Source organism: Branchiostoma lanceolatum, chromosome 2 (assembly GCF_035083965.1).
Source record: "Branchiostoma lanceolatum isolate klBraLanc5 chromosome 2, klBraLanc5.hap2, whole genome shotgun sequence".
Classification (NCBI taxonomy): domain Eukaryota; kingdom Metazoa; phylum Chordata; class Leptocardii; order Amphioxiformes; family Branchiostomatidae; genus Branchiostoma; species Branchiostoma lanceolatum.
The window spans coordinates 21,617,763-21,638,952 of record NC_089723.1 but is presented as its reverse complement, the minus strand read 5'-3'; the positions used below and the strand labels follow the sequence as shown (position 1 = coordinate 21,638,952).

General features: G+C 41.5%; 1 protein-coding gene across 1 annotated transcript in view; it reads left to right on the top strand.

The window, feature by feature from the left end:
* LOC136427911 (galactose-3-O-sulfotransferase 2-like) overlaps nt 1-14,291 on the top strand; it is a 34,101-nt gene extending 19,810 nt beyond the window's left edge. The window contains exons 3-5 of the mRNA XM_066417134.1: nt 11,997-12,111; nt 12,430-12,519; nt 12,915-14,291. Of these exons, the coding sequence (XP_066273231.1) occupies nt 11,997-12,111; nt 12,430-12,519; nt 12,915-13,988 (1,279 nt within the window). The 3' untranslated portion in view covers nt 13,989-14,291. The remainder of the gene's footprint in view (nt 1-11,996; nt 12,112-12,429; nt 12,520-12,914) is intronic.
* Nucleotides 14,292-21,190: the final 6,899 nt, after the last annotated feature.

The following is a 21,190-nucleotide window of genomic DNA, read 5'->3' as shown; positions in this document are numbered from 1 at the left end:
ACCTTAAGAAACAGGTCTGTAATCCATGAACTGTATAGGCTTGTACAAAACCTATTTCCCGTATTTCATACTGTAGAAATTTTCCTATATAATGCAACAAGACAAACATTTCATCGAGAAACATAGCTGTTCTTTTATCGCTATCATAACTGACAAGCGAGGAGATGTTGAATTTATCTAATGACAGTTATTCTATGTTGTGTCTGTTCAACATGTTTTATTTTGTTTTGACCTGCACTTAGCCCAGTGTAGTAGAAATGTGCAATAAAGGTCTTCATTCATTCATTCATATAAAATGTTAAGTTTGTTTGTTTGTTTGTTTGTTTTGCCTGTTCTTCCTCTTCAGCAGCATCGGATGATGAAATTCTCCTCTAAACGTTTTGGGAACACCACTTTTAATCTTCTGCCCTATTCTAATGACCCTTTAACTAATTACCTTCAGGACGATACAAGGCTTAATTATATCCGTTAATTTCATTTCCCTGACCCAATTTTCTTACCAATTCTCGCCATTGAATTAAGGTAACCCAACCAAGGGTCTGCCTATGCGTACGGCTACGGCCATGCTTTAATTTAAGCATCGTGACCAAATGAACTGTGTAACGTTATACGTATCCAGCTAAAGCAGCCAGAATGGCATGTAATTTAACTGTTTGGTAAAGAAGTGTGTCTCGTGCAAGTTACAGAACGATGAAACCACCAGAATGTGGCCAACAAAAAATGATAACATTAATATTAAAAGAAGATGAAGTCGACTTACTTAACTCAACTTGCCATGAATTAGTCATATATATGTAGTTTTAGGTACATGTGACCTAGGTTTGGGTTGAATTTCTGTATGATGTACGCGAATCCAACATTTGCACCGTACTACATGTACCATTTCCAGTTCCCCATCATATATCATTTTATAGTTTGGGCACGTAAGACCGCTCGAACAAAGCGTAACGGCCTTGAAAAACACATCGATACAGCAATACAAAATTGCTGTTACCAGTTTTCACCGCTTCGTCGGGTAGACTTAGAGCGGACAAGTTTAATAAAACTCGCCGTGACTGATCGAGCTTTCAACTGAGTCACCTCTCTAACCTCACTGTCCGAGCGGCGCCCGTCAGGACAATGGACTTATGACTGATGGCAGCACAGGGGCTCTTCCATCACCCTTCCATCACTCCCCAAGTCTTAGGCCATGCTGATTCGATTACATGGATGACATGTCCGTGTCCAAAAAAAAATGTAAATCGTACAAAGCAGCTGCAAAATGAGCAAATATATAATATAGATTGAAAAAAAAATATTGCAAGATGGATATTAAGGCGTAAAATGCCAAAGTCATTTCCAAAGCCAGATGTGAAAGAACAAAAATGCAGAATCTCATGAAAATACCAATGTCTTTGCATTTAAGTTTTTGCATTGTCAAACAGGATGTGTTGGATCACTTAGGCCGAAATATAAAAAAAAAGAGTGATCAGAGAATCTCTACCTACCGACCCTATTTTCATCAGACTGTACCCGGAAACACAACATATTTTTTCTTAGGCCCCTTAGCATGGCCGCCCTCCTGTTGCAGGGTCATCCAATCGCCGTGAAAGCTCTCAGGGTAACGTTAGTTTTACCTCTGAGGATCCAGCTGCCGAATCTGGTCACACAAAGGGTTTTTCTGAAAGCCTATAAATCTACTTATCTGCGAGTTACTGCTAGGCAATGAGGAAGGGTTGTATTTCAACAAGGACCCCAAAAACACACATAGTAGAAAGACTTTCTTCTGCGTATTTGTGTTCTATGTTAGTGTCTCCTATTCTGTTTGGACATTCATACAAAGTGAGTTTTTCCGTCGGCCCTTCACTTCGTATAGTAGACATTTCTCTGCGTGTTTGTTTTAGTGTCTGAACTTCAGATAGTCTGTTTAGGCATGAATGCAAAGTGGGTTTTCCTTTTCCCTTCGCTTATTCAGATATCAATTTCGTAGCCCCTTGCAGCACTTTTTCTTCATGTCTTTATAAATCAATCTCTTCTGCAGCAGAGATGCGCTTGTCCCATCATTAGCGTACAGCTGGGGGTTGTTGACGCACGCGCCGGCACTTTCCATCGATAAGCGGCGCTTTTCAGCGCTTTACAACGCTTGGAAACGGTTGATGCCAGCGTAAAACTAGCGGCAAAACAGTGTTAAAAAGATCTAGACACACGCACATGAAATACGGGCGATGCGATGCGAATGAAAAGACCGCCCCATCTCCCTCGATGGCGGTGCAGATACGGTAAATTGGAATCCCAGCCGTACGCCCTCTGTAATTACAGAGTAAATTGCCGGCAACGTCCGGGAACGGGCCGTTTGACACGAGGCTTATTTGTTTTAGAAGCGAGCCCGCTAGTCTGATAGGCGAGGAATATCAATCTGAATCAAACGTCTTTACCCCGATGAATCATCATCACAGGGAAGCTGGCGTCGCCAGCAGATCCGCAGCCTGAGCGTCCAATGGTCGTAGATAAGAGTTTGTACATGATGCTCTTCATTGGTAACTCCGCTTTGGACTCTTTACAGACCCTGTATCTCACATGTTACAACTGAATAATAGAAGTGTACAATTTTGTTATTTTTGAATAGTTAAATTGTACAATTTTTCTTTCAGTCTGTCTATAACGTTATGCCAAACACTGCCAAACGCGTTTTCAGATCCGCAGCCTGAGCGCCAATGTTCGTAGATGAGAGTTTGTACATGGTGTTCTTCTTTCGTATCTCAGTGTGGGAATCTATAGAAACCCTGTATCTCACATCTCACGGCAACAGAATGGAAGAATTGTACCATTTATTATTCTGTCTACAAAGTTATGCCAAAAGTTTCTTCAAATCCACATCTTGACCGTCGAGTGTTCGTAGATAAAAAGTTTGTACATAATGTTCTTCGTATCTCGGCTTGGGACTTTATACTTGGGCCATGTATCTAACATGTTACAGTTGAATAGTTAGATTGTACAGTTTTTTTTCACTTTCTGTCTACAACGTTATGCCAAAGGCGTCTATATAGATCCACAGTTTGAACATTGGGCATTCTTAGACAAGAGTTTGTACTCAATGCTCATCGCTCACATTTCCGATCAGGACTGCATCTCAAATGTTACGGCACCTGGACAGTAGAAATATAAGTTCTTTTTCTGGCTATATCGTTGTGCCTGAAGCGTATTAAAATCCATATCTTGGCCGTCGAATGTTCGTACATGTAGATAAGAGTTTGTACATGATGTTCTTCGCTTGTATCTCCGCTTGGGACTCTATGCAGACCCTGTATCTCGAATGTTACGGCATCTGAATACTAAAGTAGTACTGTCCAATTGTTCATTCTGTCTGTAACGCTATGCCAAACGCATATTAAAATCCACAGCTTGACCGTTGAGTATTCATAGATAAGAGTTTGTACACGACGTCGCCATGAAGCGGTTGTAACTTAAAAGACAATGCAAGTTTATCCACACCTCGTCTGAACTCTATGCAGTCTCCGAATCTCATATGTAGCTGCATCTGAATAGTCAAAACGTCTACTTCATTCTGTCCAGACGTGTCTTCAGATAAGCATCTAGATCTTATCCATCAAGTGTACAGATATTAGAGTGTGTGCATGGTTTTTCACCCTTGTATATCAGCGTGTTTCTTGCTGAAAACCAGTTTTCTCAGCAACGCTCTTCTGATAAAAGGCTATTCAAAGGTATGTCTTTGTGATAGAATAATGAAATAGGAATGTTTCTTTGATGAAAAAGCAGAAGATGTTCATTCAAGAAGGTTTCCTGATTTATCCAAGACATAGATCAATCACTTGTGTCAAAATTGCTCCATGAAAGATTGGGTTTTTGATTACTCTTTTCTTGGGGAGATTAAAACGTCGTGACTAATTCATGACTTCATCATCCGGTGCAAACATAACAACTTTCTTCTGATTTGATTGTCTGAGCCGTTTATCTTTACAAAGTAACGTTTCAAGAAATGTTTTCTTTGACACTTGTTTTGAAATACGCACGAGATTGTATTCATCCATGCTTTGTTTTCAAAGTGTAGAGGTCAAGTTTTTTTTATTTAAGTCGTTCTTTTAAAAATCGACCTGAAAGGTGAAAGGTTGTCTGTTACGTTTGGAGCCCAGCTTTTACATAGTACATAAACCAACGATTTTCAAGACAATGAGCTTCATGAGTTTACAACGTGACATGTCGACACTGCAGGCAGGCACAGCTGAGATTCGAACACATGACTTTTTGGCCTGCTGATTGATGCTAGTCCCCATCCGATTCTTTTATAGGCAGCGATAATAGTAGAAATGCTTGGATATAATATTGCCTTTAATACGGGCAGCATGCCCACACATCTTCAATTCATTGCAAGTCCTTCCTTGAATGGTGTTTGGCAATGTTAACACACAACCCAGATCATACATATGTCATAATATGGCAAACCATTTGCAAGAGGATTTCATGCCGATTGTTGATATTTTCTGATGCAGCTTACAGCTGAGTCTGATGAAGACTAGAATCACATCACCTGCTTGATCCTCCTTGTCTCTTCCAGCACCCCAAGGAGTCTGTTATAGACTATCCTCCTCCCTGTGTGCCTGGGTGGTAAAAGATCCCGGCAGATTGAAGTGTTATTGATCCGAGGATGTCCATGACAGGGTTACATCGCTTTATTAGACGCCGAGAGAACCCGGAAATCGATGGATGCCAACATCTCGGCGCGAGTTGTGTCCAATTTAATCACACCACGGATGACGGAGGAACCACCACGGCGGGAAAAGGCGTGACATGACAGTCAAATCTCCAAGCAGATGTTAGTAAGGGATTGTTGTCATCGAAACTCTTGAGTCGTCTCGTTTTGACTCACTTTGCTTGGGTTCTGACTTCTGAGTCAGAGACTAAAACGGAGGGGTCAGATAATATGTATTCAGGACGTACAGCCAGGGCTGCCCAACTAGCCCGTGGCTAATACATCAGAACAAAACAAAACAAAACAAATGACCGGCCCTGCTGACAAAGACAAAGACAAAGACATTAGAAATGTTACGGTCCTCTCATTTCCTTTAAAAGTCTGGTTGTAGTTGGAGTAAAATGTAAAAGGTAAAGTTGCTTCAGTACTTCATGTCGTTCGGAAACTTACTTACTTACTTTACTTTACTTTTACTTTTCGTTCGGAAATGTTCATGACGTGTCTAGGGCACGGTATTTGAAGGCAGAGCCTATCCCTCTCCTTCCAGACCTTTTACCTCCCCAACCAAAGTCAAGTACCCATTTTTACACCTAGGAAGAATGAGGAACGTCGTGTAAAGTGCCTTTCCTTATGGCACACATCGGTGGTATCACTGGCATGTCAGCGTATTCGAATCTAGCGGTTCATGGTTTCTTGGCTAAACACCCTATATATATAACCGTTACGCTAATACGACGCCACAAAAGTAAAATGTATTCCGTCCTTACTGAAAATATGTGAAGGGTGCCAGTGTTGTCTTCCACCGTGTCATATTGGGTGGTGCCTGTTGCCATGGTCTTTAGAGCGAATATAGCCGTCTTATTCGTCTTGTTATTTACCGTTTTAATTGTCACCCGAGCTCCAGCAAATGCTCGAAGGTTTGTGGGCTGTCAAAACAACTTGTCAGACAACCACGAATTTAAAACAAGAATGTATACACGGAGTCGGATCTACTGTAGAGTAATGGAGTTAGCCAACATCTTTAGATCAGTCATTCCATACATGTTTAACGTCACACTCATCTCCAGATGGAAAGTAATGCAAAAATTAAACTTTTAAGGGTCCGTGATATTTTCATAAATCGTTGGACTCAATCCCTTAATGAGATATTTCATCCAGATTCCCTTTACTTCTTCCTCTAATCGACTCTTTACATGATGATAACATCTAGACTACTACGGAGATGTCCGACTTTTGATTAACGTTTTAGCCAGGCTTTGGCGACGGCAGCGTTTTAGACGTGACTTTGAAGCAGCCAACAGTTACATCACCGGGATTTGTCTGTCTGTTGTTCAATACTCCGATTGCACAGCCTGTGTAGAAGCTATTTGTCACTTCGTGCTGAAGGATGGCTATAGAAAGTGCATTGGTCAGTCTCTACTTCTCAATATTCCACTAACTCTAACTTTAAAAGGAAGAAGAAGAACGATTTTCAGTCTTAGTGATTGCTCCACGGAGTGTGTATGGCGCTAACCTCCGACTGCATGTATAACTGTCGCTGTTTTTTATGCAGGATGGCTTGGTTGGTTTTGAAGTTGTGAATATATCTTATTCTCCAAGCAAAGGTTACGGTGGAGGGTGTGGCTAGTGATGGCCGCGATTCCCTTCATCTGCTTTGCTGAAGGCAGGCAGACGAAAGAAATCGTGGTCATTACTAGAACTGGGGGTCCCGTGTTCAAAATATGCCTCGAGCAAGTTCAAGTGAAAGGACTAGCACCCCCCCCCCTTAAAACAGTATACCCTGCTACTGAAACAGCAAGGAAACTTGCTGCCAATGTTCCACTAGCTAGGTTCTACAAGGGTCTGAACGAACGAAAACGAAAACTCTGAAACTTGTACGTATATCACGAGTAATTGGTCTTTATACAGCTAAATTTTATTGTTGAATCGTTCGTTAGCTATGTGCATACCTGATCGTAACGTCCTCATTTGAATTACATTGCAGTCAATCATGCTGTTGTTCCGCCGTTAATGTTTTTTATTGTATGCGTTCAATAAAACAGCCCATCGGATTGCAGTTTGGGGAATTTCCTTGATTGGTAACAAATTATGCTGATGAAATTTTACAACATTGGCATTACACAACTTGGGAAACGCTGTTAGGAATGAAGATAGATAATATTCATAGTTTACTCTTGTACAGTATATCAATATCTGTAAGGCTAGGCTGGTATAACCGCCCTTCGGTACGTGTAATACACAAGCTACTCACGCAAGGCGATGTGACAGCAGTATATTACACTGAACTACTAGTACCTGTCACACATAACTTTTGCATATCTAACTGCATGCGTTGTTTAAAGTTATCTAGGGTGGATGCCCTACTGTACCTGGTGGTTACAAATTCCACCTTACGATCATAGTTGTAGGAAAATATGATGACTTTTTTAACACATCAATCCTAGGTTGATAACGCTGGTACTTGAAAGGATGCCTAATTCTTGTTCTTTTTGAGCTAGCTGGCATTAGGTATCTAGGTATTTAGTAGTTGATACTACTACTTCATCAACAATTAAACCAAGCTCAGATACTTCCAAGCGCTCCCACCCCTCCAAAATGAACAACCCTCCGTGAATAAAATCTCTATCTCACTGAACCCGCGGCACGTTGGTGGTGTTGCTGTGTCCTAAATTGAATTTGTGTTACCTTTGACTTTATGATTGGAATATCATTCAAAACGTACAAGTATGACTAAAAAGTTAATAAAACACACAAATCTTAAGATGCGTTTTCTATCGATGAAATTCGTTGAGCGCTTTGTCAAATCAGCCGGTCGCAGCGAGGTCGCCATTGTGCCGCGGGTCCAGTGAGATAGGGTCTTTAGATACATGTATCTTGCGCAGGGCACCCGTCTTGACTGGGTCACTCTGGTGCCATCCTTTCGCTGCTGGCGCCCGCCATAACTCGTCTATTGGTTCAGGTAGTTACTGCGAGCAGACAGCCTGCCCATTACTTGGACGTGACTGGACTTTTGCCCCTACAACATTCGCTCAGTAACACATACTCTCGGTCATTTCATCTATCTCGTTTAGGCCCGCTTTACACTAGAAACTGAGCGACTTTACAGAGACCAAATTTGTGTAACCTTTGATTTCATGATGGGAATATTGCGCTTTGCTGTGATTTAAAAGACAGCAAAGATACAAAACGTCAAAAAGAGTCGTTTTTTCATCAATGAAATTCGTTGAGCGATCCGCCAAATCAAAATTCGCAGCGCAGCCGAAGCCTCTAGTGGGAAGGGGATACCTTCACCTTTCTGAATGTTTTATAGTTACTGTTTTGCATAACATATGACTTGATTATCGAGGTTTCCACGCAGTGGTTTATCACAGTCAATGACTCATTAGTGCTACGGTTACTGTGTTTATAACTTGTCTTAGTTTGTCATTTCACGGTGTATCATGTAAGATGTAGTTTCCAAATTTGATTAAAGTCCGTATGAGGAAACGTTGACTCACAAGTTCTGGTGCTCATATGCAATGAAAGTATTTCACAAAACTGAAATAGATGAATTAGTAATGATATAGATAAATTGGGACTACATGAAATATATAAATCGGGGGTACCGTGATATGCAAATTCGAGTTAACAAGAAACACCGTATGACCACAACTTAAGTATACAAAAATTGACCATTATCTTTTTGTCCTTTTTTGGTAGCTGTTTGCCTGTATTTCAAAGGGCGCAATCTGGCGATCTTGCCATTTCACGCGCGTAACACCAACACCTATTCCCATTTCGGCATCCATTCAGAGGTCTTTAAATACGGCAGTAGATGTGGCATTTGTAGATACACACCGCCGCCAAATGTATTTCGTGAAAGCCTTTCAGCCACGTCGAAGCGTCCATACGAATTTTTCATCTACTACACCATAACAAAAAAGTGTAGAAATTGACGGAATTTATCTAGACGTTTTAAAACGCATTGTGCACACGCTTTTATGTACATGTACTAGTCACAACGTTACGTCGGGAACCATGAATGTTAGCCGTATGAAACACAATGTTTCCGTGCGCTTGGATAAGCTTGTTCCATGTGAGTAATGGACAGCGCATGAAACTCTTAATGCATGCGGAAATGGGATATACTTTAGAAACGAAGGCGACTAATGGTATCCCTCCATCAACAAGAAAACCCCCATCGAGGCTGTACGAAAGCCCGTAACGACACATCTCGGAGGTATCTCGAAGGTATTTCGATGCCTCCGAGAGATATGTCGTTACGGGCTTTGGTAGGTCTGGCACCAGAGCCTGCCCTGTAGCGAAGATACTAGTACACTAGTGAAACTGTTGAGACACCAACCGATGAGCACATATATTTGCTAGTCCCACAACGGTGATTTTCATAGCTTTTCAATGATATTTCAATGATCTTAATGATCTTTCAATGATTTTCGTGGTCAATGACTGTACAATGGTCTCTAAGCTATTTCAATGACCTTCAATTGGCCCCAGGTAGATACACTGACGACGATCTTCGTGAGGCCAACCAGACTGCCCGTCAGTGGTTACAGCCGTGGAGCGGCAAGATATGATGATGATGAATTGGGCCCAGGGTCTTACAATGATCTTCCAATGGTCTCCAATGTCTTTCAATGGCCTCGCAATGGTCTCTAAGCTCTTTCAATTACATCTTAATAGTCTTTCAGAGATCTCTCAATGATCCTTCAGTGAGGTCAATGAACGTCAATGACTTCCAATCATCTTTCCATGATTTCGATGATTTTGCAATGAATGTCTTTCAATCATCTTTGAAATATTTTCCAACGATCTTCTTGGTTTATGGGTGATATTTGTCTATGATTTCCAAGGTCCTCCAATTTTCTTCCACTCATATCTCTAGAATTGTCTACAACTCATTTGCATACCAATTCATAGCTGTCGTTAAAGCTTTTCGGCAGATCTCGCTGACGAAAAGTAGTGGATGCTACCTGAAACTTCTAACCATTTCCAAAACCATATCCAGTTGCTTGGGTAACTTGGCGTATCTTATTATCTAGATCATTCTAGAACCTTCATCGTCGATATGGGTGGTGAATGGCCGACAAATACCACCTGGACAAGCAACCAAACTACACTTTGATCTATTCTAAAGGTACTGCTTTTAAATCCATATCCAGGATAGGCTGGAGGGAAGAAACGCAGTCAACGTAAGCTCCACCATTAGTGGATAAGGATGTAGATAGACGGACGTACCGAGGTAGATTCCATCTCCATCTGTAACGTCCATCTCTGCGTTTTATGGCTGTTTTATGGATGTTCCGGCCATTCGAACAAATGTCTGTCGATATGGCAGTCAGATTTCATATCAAACGAGGGTTGTCTTCTTGAATATAAAGCTCTAAGGGCGCATGTATATACATCGTAAAGGTTTTGGTGCAAGTTTTTCGACAAGGCTTTGTGAGCGTCCCAAATGATCTACAACTACTTTTTTTCTGTCACAAAACAGACTTCTACTGTAACAATAGTCCCAAGAATTTCAATTTGTTGGCAACCTGCTGCTCAACGTATCGGACAGAGACGTATGTCAAATACGATTTTTAACTTCTGTTTTACAATGGAAACGTATTTTTCTCATTCATACATGTATATGTCTGAAATAAATCCCCTATCAAAACCGTTGATGAAAATAACAGCTCATGATAAAATCATGCAATATACGTATTTATGATGACATACATGGTTCTCAATAATGAAACCCACCCAGCCTTGGGTATTTTACTGACATGTTGTAATATTATTGTGTTTTAAATCTTTCTAACCATGTGCGTGCTGCTGTTTTAATCGATTCCTGTTGCGTTTAATCTGTATCTTGTATATTTGTTTTATGGACAATGGAGGGTTTACCGCGCGTTTCATGGACTTTGACGGCTCGCCAATATCAGAACATGGCGTCTATAATATAATGTACATGACATGTACGTAGCTAGTTTGTGGAATTCCTGTGAAGATTTCATCTTTCCAGATCTTATTGTATCGTTCAGAGAGTGGTAAACGTACGGACGAAACTGTTGAGATGGGAAAAGACGACTCTATAGGGATATGAACGTGGGTGTTTCAGGACGTTACGAACGTTATCCTTTGGGTGCTATTTACACCCCCATCTCACTTGACGGTGACCTTGCTGCGACCTAAAGTGGATTTGCGTAACCCTTGATTTTATAATTGAAATTTCATGCGAAATGTAAAAGTATGACTGAAAAGACAACAAAATATACAAAGCGTGAAAGTGGCATTTTATCTATGACATCGTTGAGCGTTCTGTCTAATTGCTCGGTCGCAGGGCGGTCGCAGCGAGGTCATAGAATGAGTGCATAGAATGGGGAAAAAGTTGATAGACATTATACTCATATGGACTTGAATATATATATATACATATATACGCACAAGTGTGAATGGGCCCTAACAAGACGTAAAACTGCTCATTGCTGCTAGTTGTACCCAGAATCGATGTGCCATGTAACAAGTCTATGTGTGCGTTTACTGGGTGTCGTGATACATAATCTAACCTTGCAAATGACATAAACTTGTGTATGGTTGACTGAGTAACCAACAGGCTATTGATTGACACCACCAGAGCTACTCAACCATCTATTGACCGGTCCAAGCATTAAGATGATGATAAATGTATCAAAAGTGATGTCGTCTTGTCGTCCCCTTTGGGTAAAGAAAAACTGTAATGGAAGATAATTCTGGCTTGATATTAAAAATTTAGTGGAGTCATGCTGGCGCAACCGTTAGGGTGTTTGGTCCAGAACTCCGGGGTCCTGGGTTCGAATCCGCCCATGACATGCCACCGATATGTGGGCCCTCGGGAAAGCACTTAACACAACTTTCCTCTCTCCAACCTGGGGTAAAAATGGCTTCGGCAAAGGCGGTGAAATAAGAGGGATGGGCTCCGCCTTCAAGTTCTGTTCTCTAGACACAGTACAGAACAACCCACTGCCCATACGGCCTCAAGAAGGCTATGTGACTACTAATACCTTTTAAGACCCCTTCACACTTGTGCGTATGTACGAGTCCGCATGAGTTGCGTATTAACATGTTTTGGGTGTAGGTTAGGTTTGCAGCCGAAGAAGTCATTTCTTTTGTTCGATAACTAGGCTGCACAACGGTACCGGTGGGTCAAAATTGAAAAAAAAAACCCCACAAACTTCTTCTCCGCAAACTTGACTTAAACCAAAAGAAATGTTAATTCACAACTCATATGCACATTAATATACGCACCAGTGTGAACGGGTCCTTACTCACATGTACCGTTTTACTGCAGATACCGCCTGAGCATGGACCCGATCATGAGGTCGTCACGTGGGCGCGTGTGCAAGCCTGACACCAAAGTTGCCTTCATCAAACTCCACAAGACGGGCGGCAGCACCATTATGCAGGTCTGCATCACTGATTCACCCATTGTTATATGCTTGAAATGTATGTATTAAGAGCATAAACAAGTTGCATTGTGTGCGCTGCATACATGGATCTAATTAACTGATAGGTATGTACTACTCGGTTGGATACTTGCAATAGATAAAGTGATATATTAGTCAATTGAGTTCAGTTGATTAAATGAATACTATTAATTCACAATTGGAATAGTGTTATCATAGCTTGTATGCATATCATTATCGTTAATCATCATGAAGGAATATACCATTATCAGAACGTCGAAATAGTCCAACAGGGACTGTCCTTCTACTTTTACTCAGGTCTTACACCGCTTCGGGTATCTTCGGAACCTCTCGTACGTACAACCGAGCGGGAACAACATCAACCAGCTGTACCCATACGGCCTTCAGGTATTGGATGAAAGGACCGATGAATCAATCAATCAATTAATCAATCAATGAATCATTCAATGAATCAAGGAATAGATGAATGATTGAATGAATGATTGAATGAATGAATAAACAGTGAATAGATTATCAGTCTTTTGTGGTTCAGTAGTCAGTAACCCTGCGTCTAGATCAGAAGATTGAGAATTTGAATCCTGACTGTGGATACGCTCCCGACGCACGCTGCTGGAAAGGGCTGCAGTCTTGTTATTCAGACATCAAATATTCGGTACTGTACTCTGTACTTTCTCGGTACATTGAAGTTATATACGTTGGCCTTTTATACATTATGCTGTACGACAAAACCTTGTATGTGATCTCTATCTAATCCCATACACTTTGTTGTCATTTTTCGGCAGGACATCCGAAAGTACCTCCCGCCCGAGGAGAAGGAGTTCGACATCCTGACGTATCACACCATCTACGACAGACCCAGGATAACGAAGCTGCTGTCTCAGAACGCCACTTTCGTCACCATCCTCAGGGAGCCGATGGAACGCCTCAAGTCTGCCTTCAACTACTACCAACTTGCGAGGAGGTTTCGCATTCCCGGACCAAACGCACTGAAAACATTCCTCGAAAATCCGGGAAGATATGATAATAAGGTCGATGTGCGTTCCTCCGGAGCCCCCATATCTGCCACGAAAAACCCGATGGCAGTAGAGCTGGGATTCCCCCTCAAGGATCTACCATCCAACCATTCTACAGCCGTGAAGGAACAGAACATCCGGGACTTTGTTGACAAGATCTCGCGAGAGTTCGGCCTCGTGATGGTGACGGAGTATTTTGACGAGTCGTTGGTGCTGCTGAGGCGGCTGTTGTGCTGGGACATGCAGGACATCCTCTACTTCAAATACAACAGCTACGAATACGAGCTACGGAAAAACACCGTACCCGAGCACCTGGTACAAAACTACCGTCAGCACGACGCAATCGACTACGCTCTGTACGACCACTTCAACCGGACGTTGTGGGGAAAAATCAGCATGGCGGGCGGCAACTTCCAGGAGGAGCTGGCTCACTTCCGGAGGCTGCAAGCGAAGATGAGAACTCACTGTAACCGAGAGTTCTACGACTTTGCTCCCATGTACATCGGCGAGACGGCCTGGAACGCCGGGTTTCACATCGACTCGACGTTCTGCACGTGGATGAAGACGTGGCACATGTGTTACTTTACCTTACTCAGGGATAGGAACGTACGGATTCAGCAGGACAAGCAGAAGATCCCGAGGGCCAGAAGGTTGCCCAGGACTGGCGGGATCTACTCCGATCCGTACTGCGTCCTGTGTGAAAATATCAAGAAGCACTGCACCGTCCACGAGTATGTCACACATCTGTATCACGAGGGGTTCCTCTCGCCGTCTCAGTCGAGCTCCTCCAAAATAACAAGCATCAAATCTCGACACGGCGGGAAGCCACAACCCATTTCTTGACCGTTCCTTTAAACCGAGGACAGAGACCTTGTAATCGAGCCTCCATAGCGAACTCAGCGGCTTCCGTTTTGATATTGCCACTTGTTTTGAGCGATTACGTACTATTGTCGGTCTTATGTAATGGGTATTATCCTCTACATCATTTGCTGGCATGAATCCCTTGTGCAGTTGCTAATATAAAAGCTGAATCATACAAAAAGCTCCTATGGGTTCAAACTTGAGCCGTTTTTTTCTGACGTCAAAAGCTATTTGACACCTGCCGACATACCAAATATGATCACAATCCATCTAAAGGCTCTTGAGTTACTGCTGACCACAAAAAGCTGACCACAAATACTCGGAAACCCAGACAGACAGGCAAACGCAAACACACACACACACACACACACACACACACACACACACACACACACACACACACACACACACACACACACACACACATACACACAGACACGCGCACACACGCACACACGCACACACGCACAAGCACGCACGCACACACACACACACACACCCACACACACACACACACACACGCACATACAGACACACACATACACATACACACACATACACACACACACATACACACACTCACATATTTACATACACACACACACATACACACACACATACACACACACACACACATACACACACACACACATACATAAATACACACACACATACACACACACACACACACACACACAGACACACAAACAGTAGCTCCATTTTTCATGAAACCCTCGCTAGTGAGGACCCCTTGGCATTAGAAAAACACAAACCCTAGAATAAGGGTGGTAATCAGAAAACAGTACGTAATCATTAAGCAACAGCAATGATAAACACCTGCCGCGGTGCCTGCTAGGAGGCTAATTGTCGATCGATATCCTGGCATGTGCAGAAACAGGATTTACGAGATTATTTATTGCCAACAACGAGAAGAACCCTTTGCCTTTTTCCCTTCCTTCTAAACTATTGTGCCTCAGAGATAATCTACGATAGCATTTCTCACAGCTAATCGTATTGTTGAGATGTATAAGTATATCGAGCAGGGTACGAGTAAACGCTGCTAGTTTAATTATTGTAGTATTGAATGATGTTATTATACCGTCGAGGAGTGACAATGTTTGTGAACTTCCCACAGAGCCGTATTTATTTTCCGGTGACGCTTCATGACAGTGTGAATGCTAGATATCAAAACTGTATACTGTATTACTGAGTTAACACTATGTCAATATAAAGCATCTCAATTGAAGCCTGACCACAATAGAAAAACCTAGATGGGTGGGGAGGGGGGTTGTCATGAGTCATTTCCTCAATGACGGTCTCTGGTCGACGGTAAGATTTTGGGGCTATTTTCGTATGTTGATTGGGTAATGTTGAAATGTTCTCTGACTGCTAACGTTCAACGTCACTAGAAAACGGACCGGTCAACAAAAACAGAGTAAAAATGCTAAAAAGAAGATAAAAGAAAAACGACTGAAGATTGCTCTTGAGCCCAGTTTGGAATATCATGAATGGAAATAAAGGAACATTTGACACGCTTCTTTCTTGTCCTCTGTCTGATTAATCGTTATTAATTCCAATATGGCCGGTGATTGTTATTTTAGAAAGCAGGTTCCATAGACATAGCTGTACTGCAATAACTTATATTAAATCGCCACAGAAAATCATCTTCATAATCCACTGGTTTCTTAATCATAAACCAGTCATATGTATACATAAACATAAACCAGTCATAAACCAGTCTTGCGGCTAAATTCAGCATCTCTTCATTTGCCACAGTGTCTTGGGAGCTCCCTTTAGCTCTTTTCTGTTGTAGGAGGGCCTAGCGCCACGCTGTGCTTCAGGTCTCCTTTCAGCACGCTGAGCAGATTGACACAATGTCTTTCTTAGCGTGCTTCGCAAGACCTTGTTGATTTGATTCTATGCCGCTGACTATGGATGACATTCGCGCGCGCATCAATTTTTTGTCCGTTTACACCAAAAGAAAAATTTGGGACCACACTGTAAATCGTACAAAGCAGCTGAAAAATGAGAACATGTATGCTGTAAACATTTTTTTTAAACGGATATCAATGTCGTAGAATGCCAAAGTCAACATCCAAAGTCAAAGAGGAAGATGAAAGAATAGAAATTAAGATTTTGGTACACCACACTCTGTACGTTTGTTGGATTTTGATAATCCTTCCTGACCACGTAATTGGTAAATTTCATGATGAAGGAAACTTTTTTGGCCAAACTTGGTTTATTCGCACGCTCGCATCAGTTTTGGGGTCCCAAGAGGATGTCATCTATGTAATCAAATCAACATGGCCTAAAAGTAAAACGTAACAATAGCAATCATAGGCTATCTAAGCAGATGTTGGGATAGGACATTGTGACGCTTTTGGAGGAACATTTGGGATGGTTGTATATCAGAAAGGAGAGAGTATACCTACCAGCCATTGACAGTTGGTTGTTGTACACTGAACTTGATGAAATTATCACAGCATTCTATCATGTCGTTCACGCCCTCTGAACACACAAAATGGTCGGCACAATTTATTCACGAGGCGGAGATTTACATCCTCATTCCACTAAGACAGCAATCTTGCTGCGACCGCGCTGCGACCTAAAATTTGACAGATCGCTGAACAAATTTCATAAATTAAACGATTTTTTAAAACGTTTGGCAACCGGGCTTGGCGTGTTTTGTTGTCTTTCCACTCGTACTCCATTGTGTATGATATTTTAATTACAAAATCAAGGCATACACAAATCCAATATACTAGTATGTCGCAGAGAGATTGCAGTGAGATCGCCATCTAGTGGAACGGGGGCCTGAAGGCCGCACAGACGGCGGGTTCTAATGACGCATATCATCATCCAATCATTACCGCCGATCTGCCGGGGTCTGGCTCAGAAGGCGTTTCAAATGAGAAAAACTCTCTCATTTTCTCTCATCAATAATGAAGACCCAGTCTTCCACACGGTCAGGACGAGACAGAGACAGGGGCTGTGGATAACTCACGACGTACTCACACTGATTACACTGAATTTGGAAAGCCGATTTAGAAATTCCAGACGTCCGACCGAAATACAGATATCTATCTATCAATCTTGAATATTATGTCCAGTCTCAGCCCTCCCTCCGAATTGGGTTGGTTTTAATGGAGCCTTACACAGACTATAGTTGTCCAAGTTGAAAAATGACTTTTACTATTCAAGTCTAAGGGGAGGTGATCTGAAAATTGTTAAAAGCCTAAGTGCAAGGCTACCTACATGGTGGTCTCCAGACAGATTACGTAACTCACGCTCCAAGCAGTCCTCCCACTGACGTGGGACCAGACGAAAAGGCCACGAGGACTCAGCTGTACAGGGAGAGTTTGCGTTACACAGACTATAGGTGTTCTCTAGAATTGGAAACTGACTTTTACATTACAATCCAAGTCTTAGGGGACGCGTTTTGTAAAATGTTACAAGTTGAAACGCGCGACTATCCACATGGTGTCATCCAGACTACATAACTCACACAGACTATAGCTGTCCAAGTTGAAAAATGACTTTTACTACTCAAGTTTAAGGGGAGGTGATCTGAAAATTGTTACAAGTTTAAGTGCAAGGCTACCCTCATCGTGTCCTTCAGACAGATTATATAACTCACGCTCCAAGCAGTCCTCCCACTGACGCGGGGTGACGTAACAGCCATGGGGAGCAGAGGTTTGTGTTACACATATCATAGGTGTCCTCCAAAGTTGGAAAATGACTTACAAAATTCAAGACTAAAAAGACGTACGCGTGTTTGGCGAAATGTCACAAGTCAATGCTCATGGGTATCCACATGGTGTCCGACAGACATACTCCATAAATCGCTTATAGCAGCCCTAGCTACTATACCACTGACGCAGGTCGATGTAATGACCATGGAGAGCAGAGCATTACTATACGTGTCCTCCAAAGTTCGAAAGTGACTTTTACACTTCAAGTCTTAAGGGACGTGTTCTGAAAAAATGGCTATCCACATGTTGTCCTACAGTCCAGACGGATGACAAATCTAACCAGTCCTCCCACTGATCGCCCCCTAGACAATACGGTAATAGACCGTTACAACCCTGGGCAAAAGACTGTGGGTGTCTTTCAAAGTTGAAAAATGACTTTAACAATCCAAATCTTAGGGGACGTGTTCTGTAGAATGTCCCAAGTTTAGGTGCATGGCCACCCACAAGGTGTTCGCGCTCCAAGCAGTCTTCCCACTGCTGTGTGTCGGACCTGACTACGGAGTGCTGTTTGGGTTACTACATATGCTATGATTGTCCTCAAAAGTTTGGAAATAAATTTCTCACCCTAATTCTAAATCTAAGGGGACGTATTTTGTAAGATGTTACAAGTTTAAGTGCAAGGTTGCCCACATGATGTATTTTATACAAATACATAAATTACATTCCAAGCAGATGTCGGAAAGGACTGTTACGACGATGGGCCCCGTTTTGTGAAATGTTACTAGGTAGAACACACGACTTTCCGTATGGTGTCCTCTAGACAGATAAAATCGCAACCTAGAATGAGCAGCAAGGGACCATGAACAGTGAAAGCTTGCGCTATCTGTCCTCCAAAGTTGGAAAACTGCTCCTTAAGTTCAATTACAAGGGGACCAGGTTTACCTGTTTGATTCATTTCTCACTGTATCCAAAGGGATAAAAAGAAACCGTCTCCCCTATGATAGATTGTGTAGGACAAATACATGTATCTATGAGTTCATCCTTCATCTATGCATTAACGATGTTGAAATCCCGGCTGATATGGCTTAATAGGTAGGGCTAGGTGTAGTCATCGCTTATATGTTTAGATGACTATCATTTTTACAATTTATTTTTATTACTTAGATGTTTTCGTCGGTTTTGCATTTGAAAATAACAAATAAATGATCATGCCCACAGGGATAGCAAAATCTTTGCAACAAAATACAGGTCTTGAAAACCATATCTCTTTGGAAACAATCTAGATGAAATTGCACATTATTTCAAGTTCAATTACAAAGTGATTTGTTTCTAGATACATTGCGTTATCTCAGACAATTTTAGAGTAATGAGGATATATTATACTGTTGTCACAAATGTTGATTTGCCTATGTTAATATCTTTATATAGTCCCTGAGAAATACACACAGTGACAAGGCGCCACTAAAATGACATTATTATTGTTCCGTTCATTTTCATTATTGAAATGGGAATGATTGTTTAATCAAACATTGAAGACTGGATTACGTTGATTTGGTATGGAAAGGCATGATGGAGAAAATGTATATAATTGCGTGTAGTAAAACCCAATAATATTGATAATCAGACACAACCATAAAACTATCATTGTAGACAGGAAGCATCGAACATAACATAAAACGTTCATATTAGGATAGTGTAAAAGAGGTAATGTTCACGGGGATTTAATTTCGCCATAGGGCCTGACAAAATGGAGTGTTCGAGGTAGTTTGAGGTTCATGATTGAAACTACCATGCATGATTTTACTGTAAAAGGGGAAATGTTCACGGCGTGGAGGTTTACGTTCGCGGTGATGAAGATGTCATGAAGATGAACATGAAACCGCCGCGAACATTTTAACTTTTACAGTAACCGGCTGCAAGCTTTTCGTTTGAAAAAAACTTCTACAGTTTAAACAAAGAACTTCAAAACACCAAGTTTTAATACTGCTCGGGTTGAAGTGAAAAATATTGTTTTAGGCCACAGCAAGGAAATTTTATGAATGACTTCAGTGAGCTCTTTGATTTTCGTTTGATTTTGAAAAAAAAACAAGTTTGGTTCCCTTTGACAAGAAAGTACTAGTACCAAAGATGGGGACATTTGTCGTAATTGTAGCCTTGATTGAACCTCTAGCTCTAGAAGTGACACGAGTGAAGTGACCACGAATGTAGTTGTGGAGGTGATTTAGTTCGGTATAGTTTAGGAAGTGACACTAGTGTGGTAGCCTTGAGTGTAGTTGCCAACTGGTAAGTGGTATGGTTCACTTTGCGCACTTCTTGATATGGGAATAAAAGACTTGTTGGCTGTGATGCAATGATTTGTAGTAGCAATATAGTTACAACGTTCATGGTGAAAATTTAGGCATCTTGTTCTTTTTACCCATCTTGTTTGTTTTTCGCCCTCTCGCATTAAATTTGGAGTCTGTAAATTTGGAGTTTACTTGCTGTGGCCTTACTTTCAGTTTCTCCATGCACTTTACTCGGGTAACACGTACAATATATCATCATGTAGTTCCAAATCCATCAGGTGATCACGGTAGCCCTGGAGAGGGATTAAGCGTCTATTTTTAACGGGAATGTATGTGACGGTTCGAACCACCGATTCGTCATGGATAACGAGATGGGTGCTTGTTATACGATCGTTCCCCCTCTCACGGCATTTGATGTATCACACGTCATCGCATGGCATAAATCCCTGTCATCAATTACCGATGGCGAGGGTAAAACAGGAGGTGTATAAGGCCAAACGTTTGGATAACTTATATGTAGATTCAAGTTGTTGCAGCGTCGCAAGTCATAACGCTACTACGGAAGCGGTGTCACAGTGATGACACATGTAAGATTTATGGTTTGATAAGTCTTAAAGTATGCACGATATCATAAAATGTTTCAAATAGAAATGACTCTAGAAATTAGAAAAGTAGTTATAAAATCTCAAGTGAAGGTCCTTTTGAAACAAACAAACTCCCATGATGGCACCGACAAAATAAAGGTTTCTACTCTACTCTACTCTACTCTACTCTACTCTACTCTACTCTACTCTACTCTACTCTACTCTACTCTACTCTACTCTACTCTACTCTACTCTACTCTACTCTACTCTACTCTACTCTACTCTACTCTACTCTACTCTACCGACAAGAAATTTCGTTCGAATTCAAAGTCATCAATATTGACGTTTATTTGTGTAACTTACTATAGGCTTGTGACAGACCAAAAGCAACAGCTATTAGTAGTGAGAGGAAAAGAGAAGTCAAGCACAATCTTAATACATCGATGCATCATACATTAAGTCTTGGGTTTCCGAACCTTGATCTTGCTGCATTTGATCAAGAAGAAGAAGAACTTTATTGCGCAACATTTGTAACGGGTACAATGTATGGCAATTTGGAGATACATAACAATCGACTATTTCTAATATTTAACAATTTCAAAGAACTTAACTATAACGTTAAC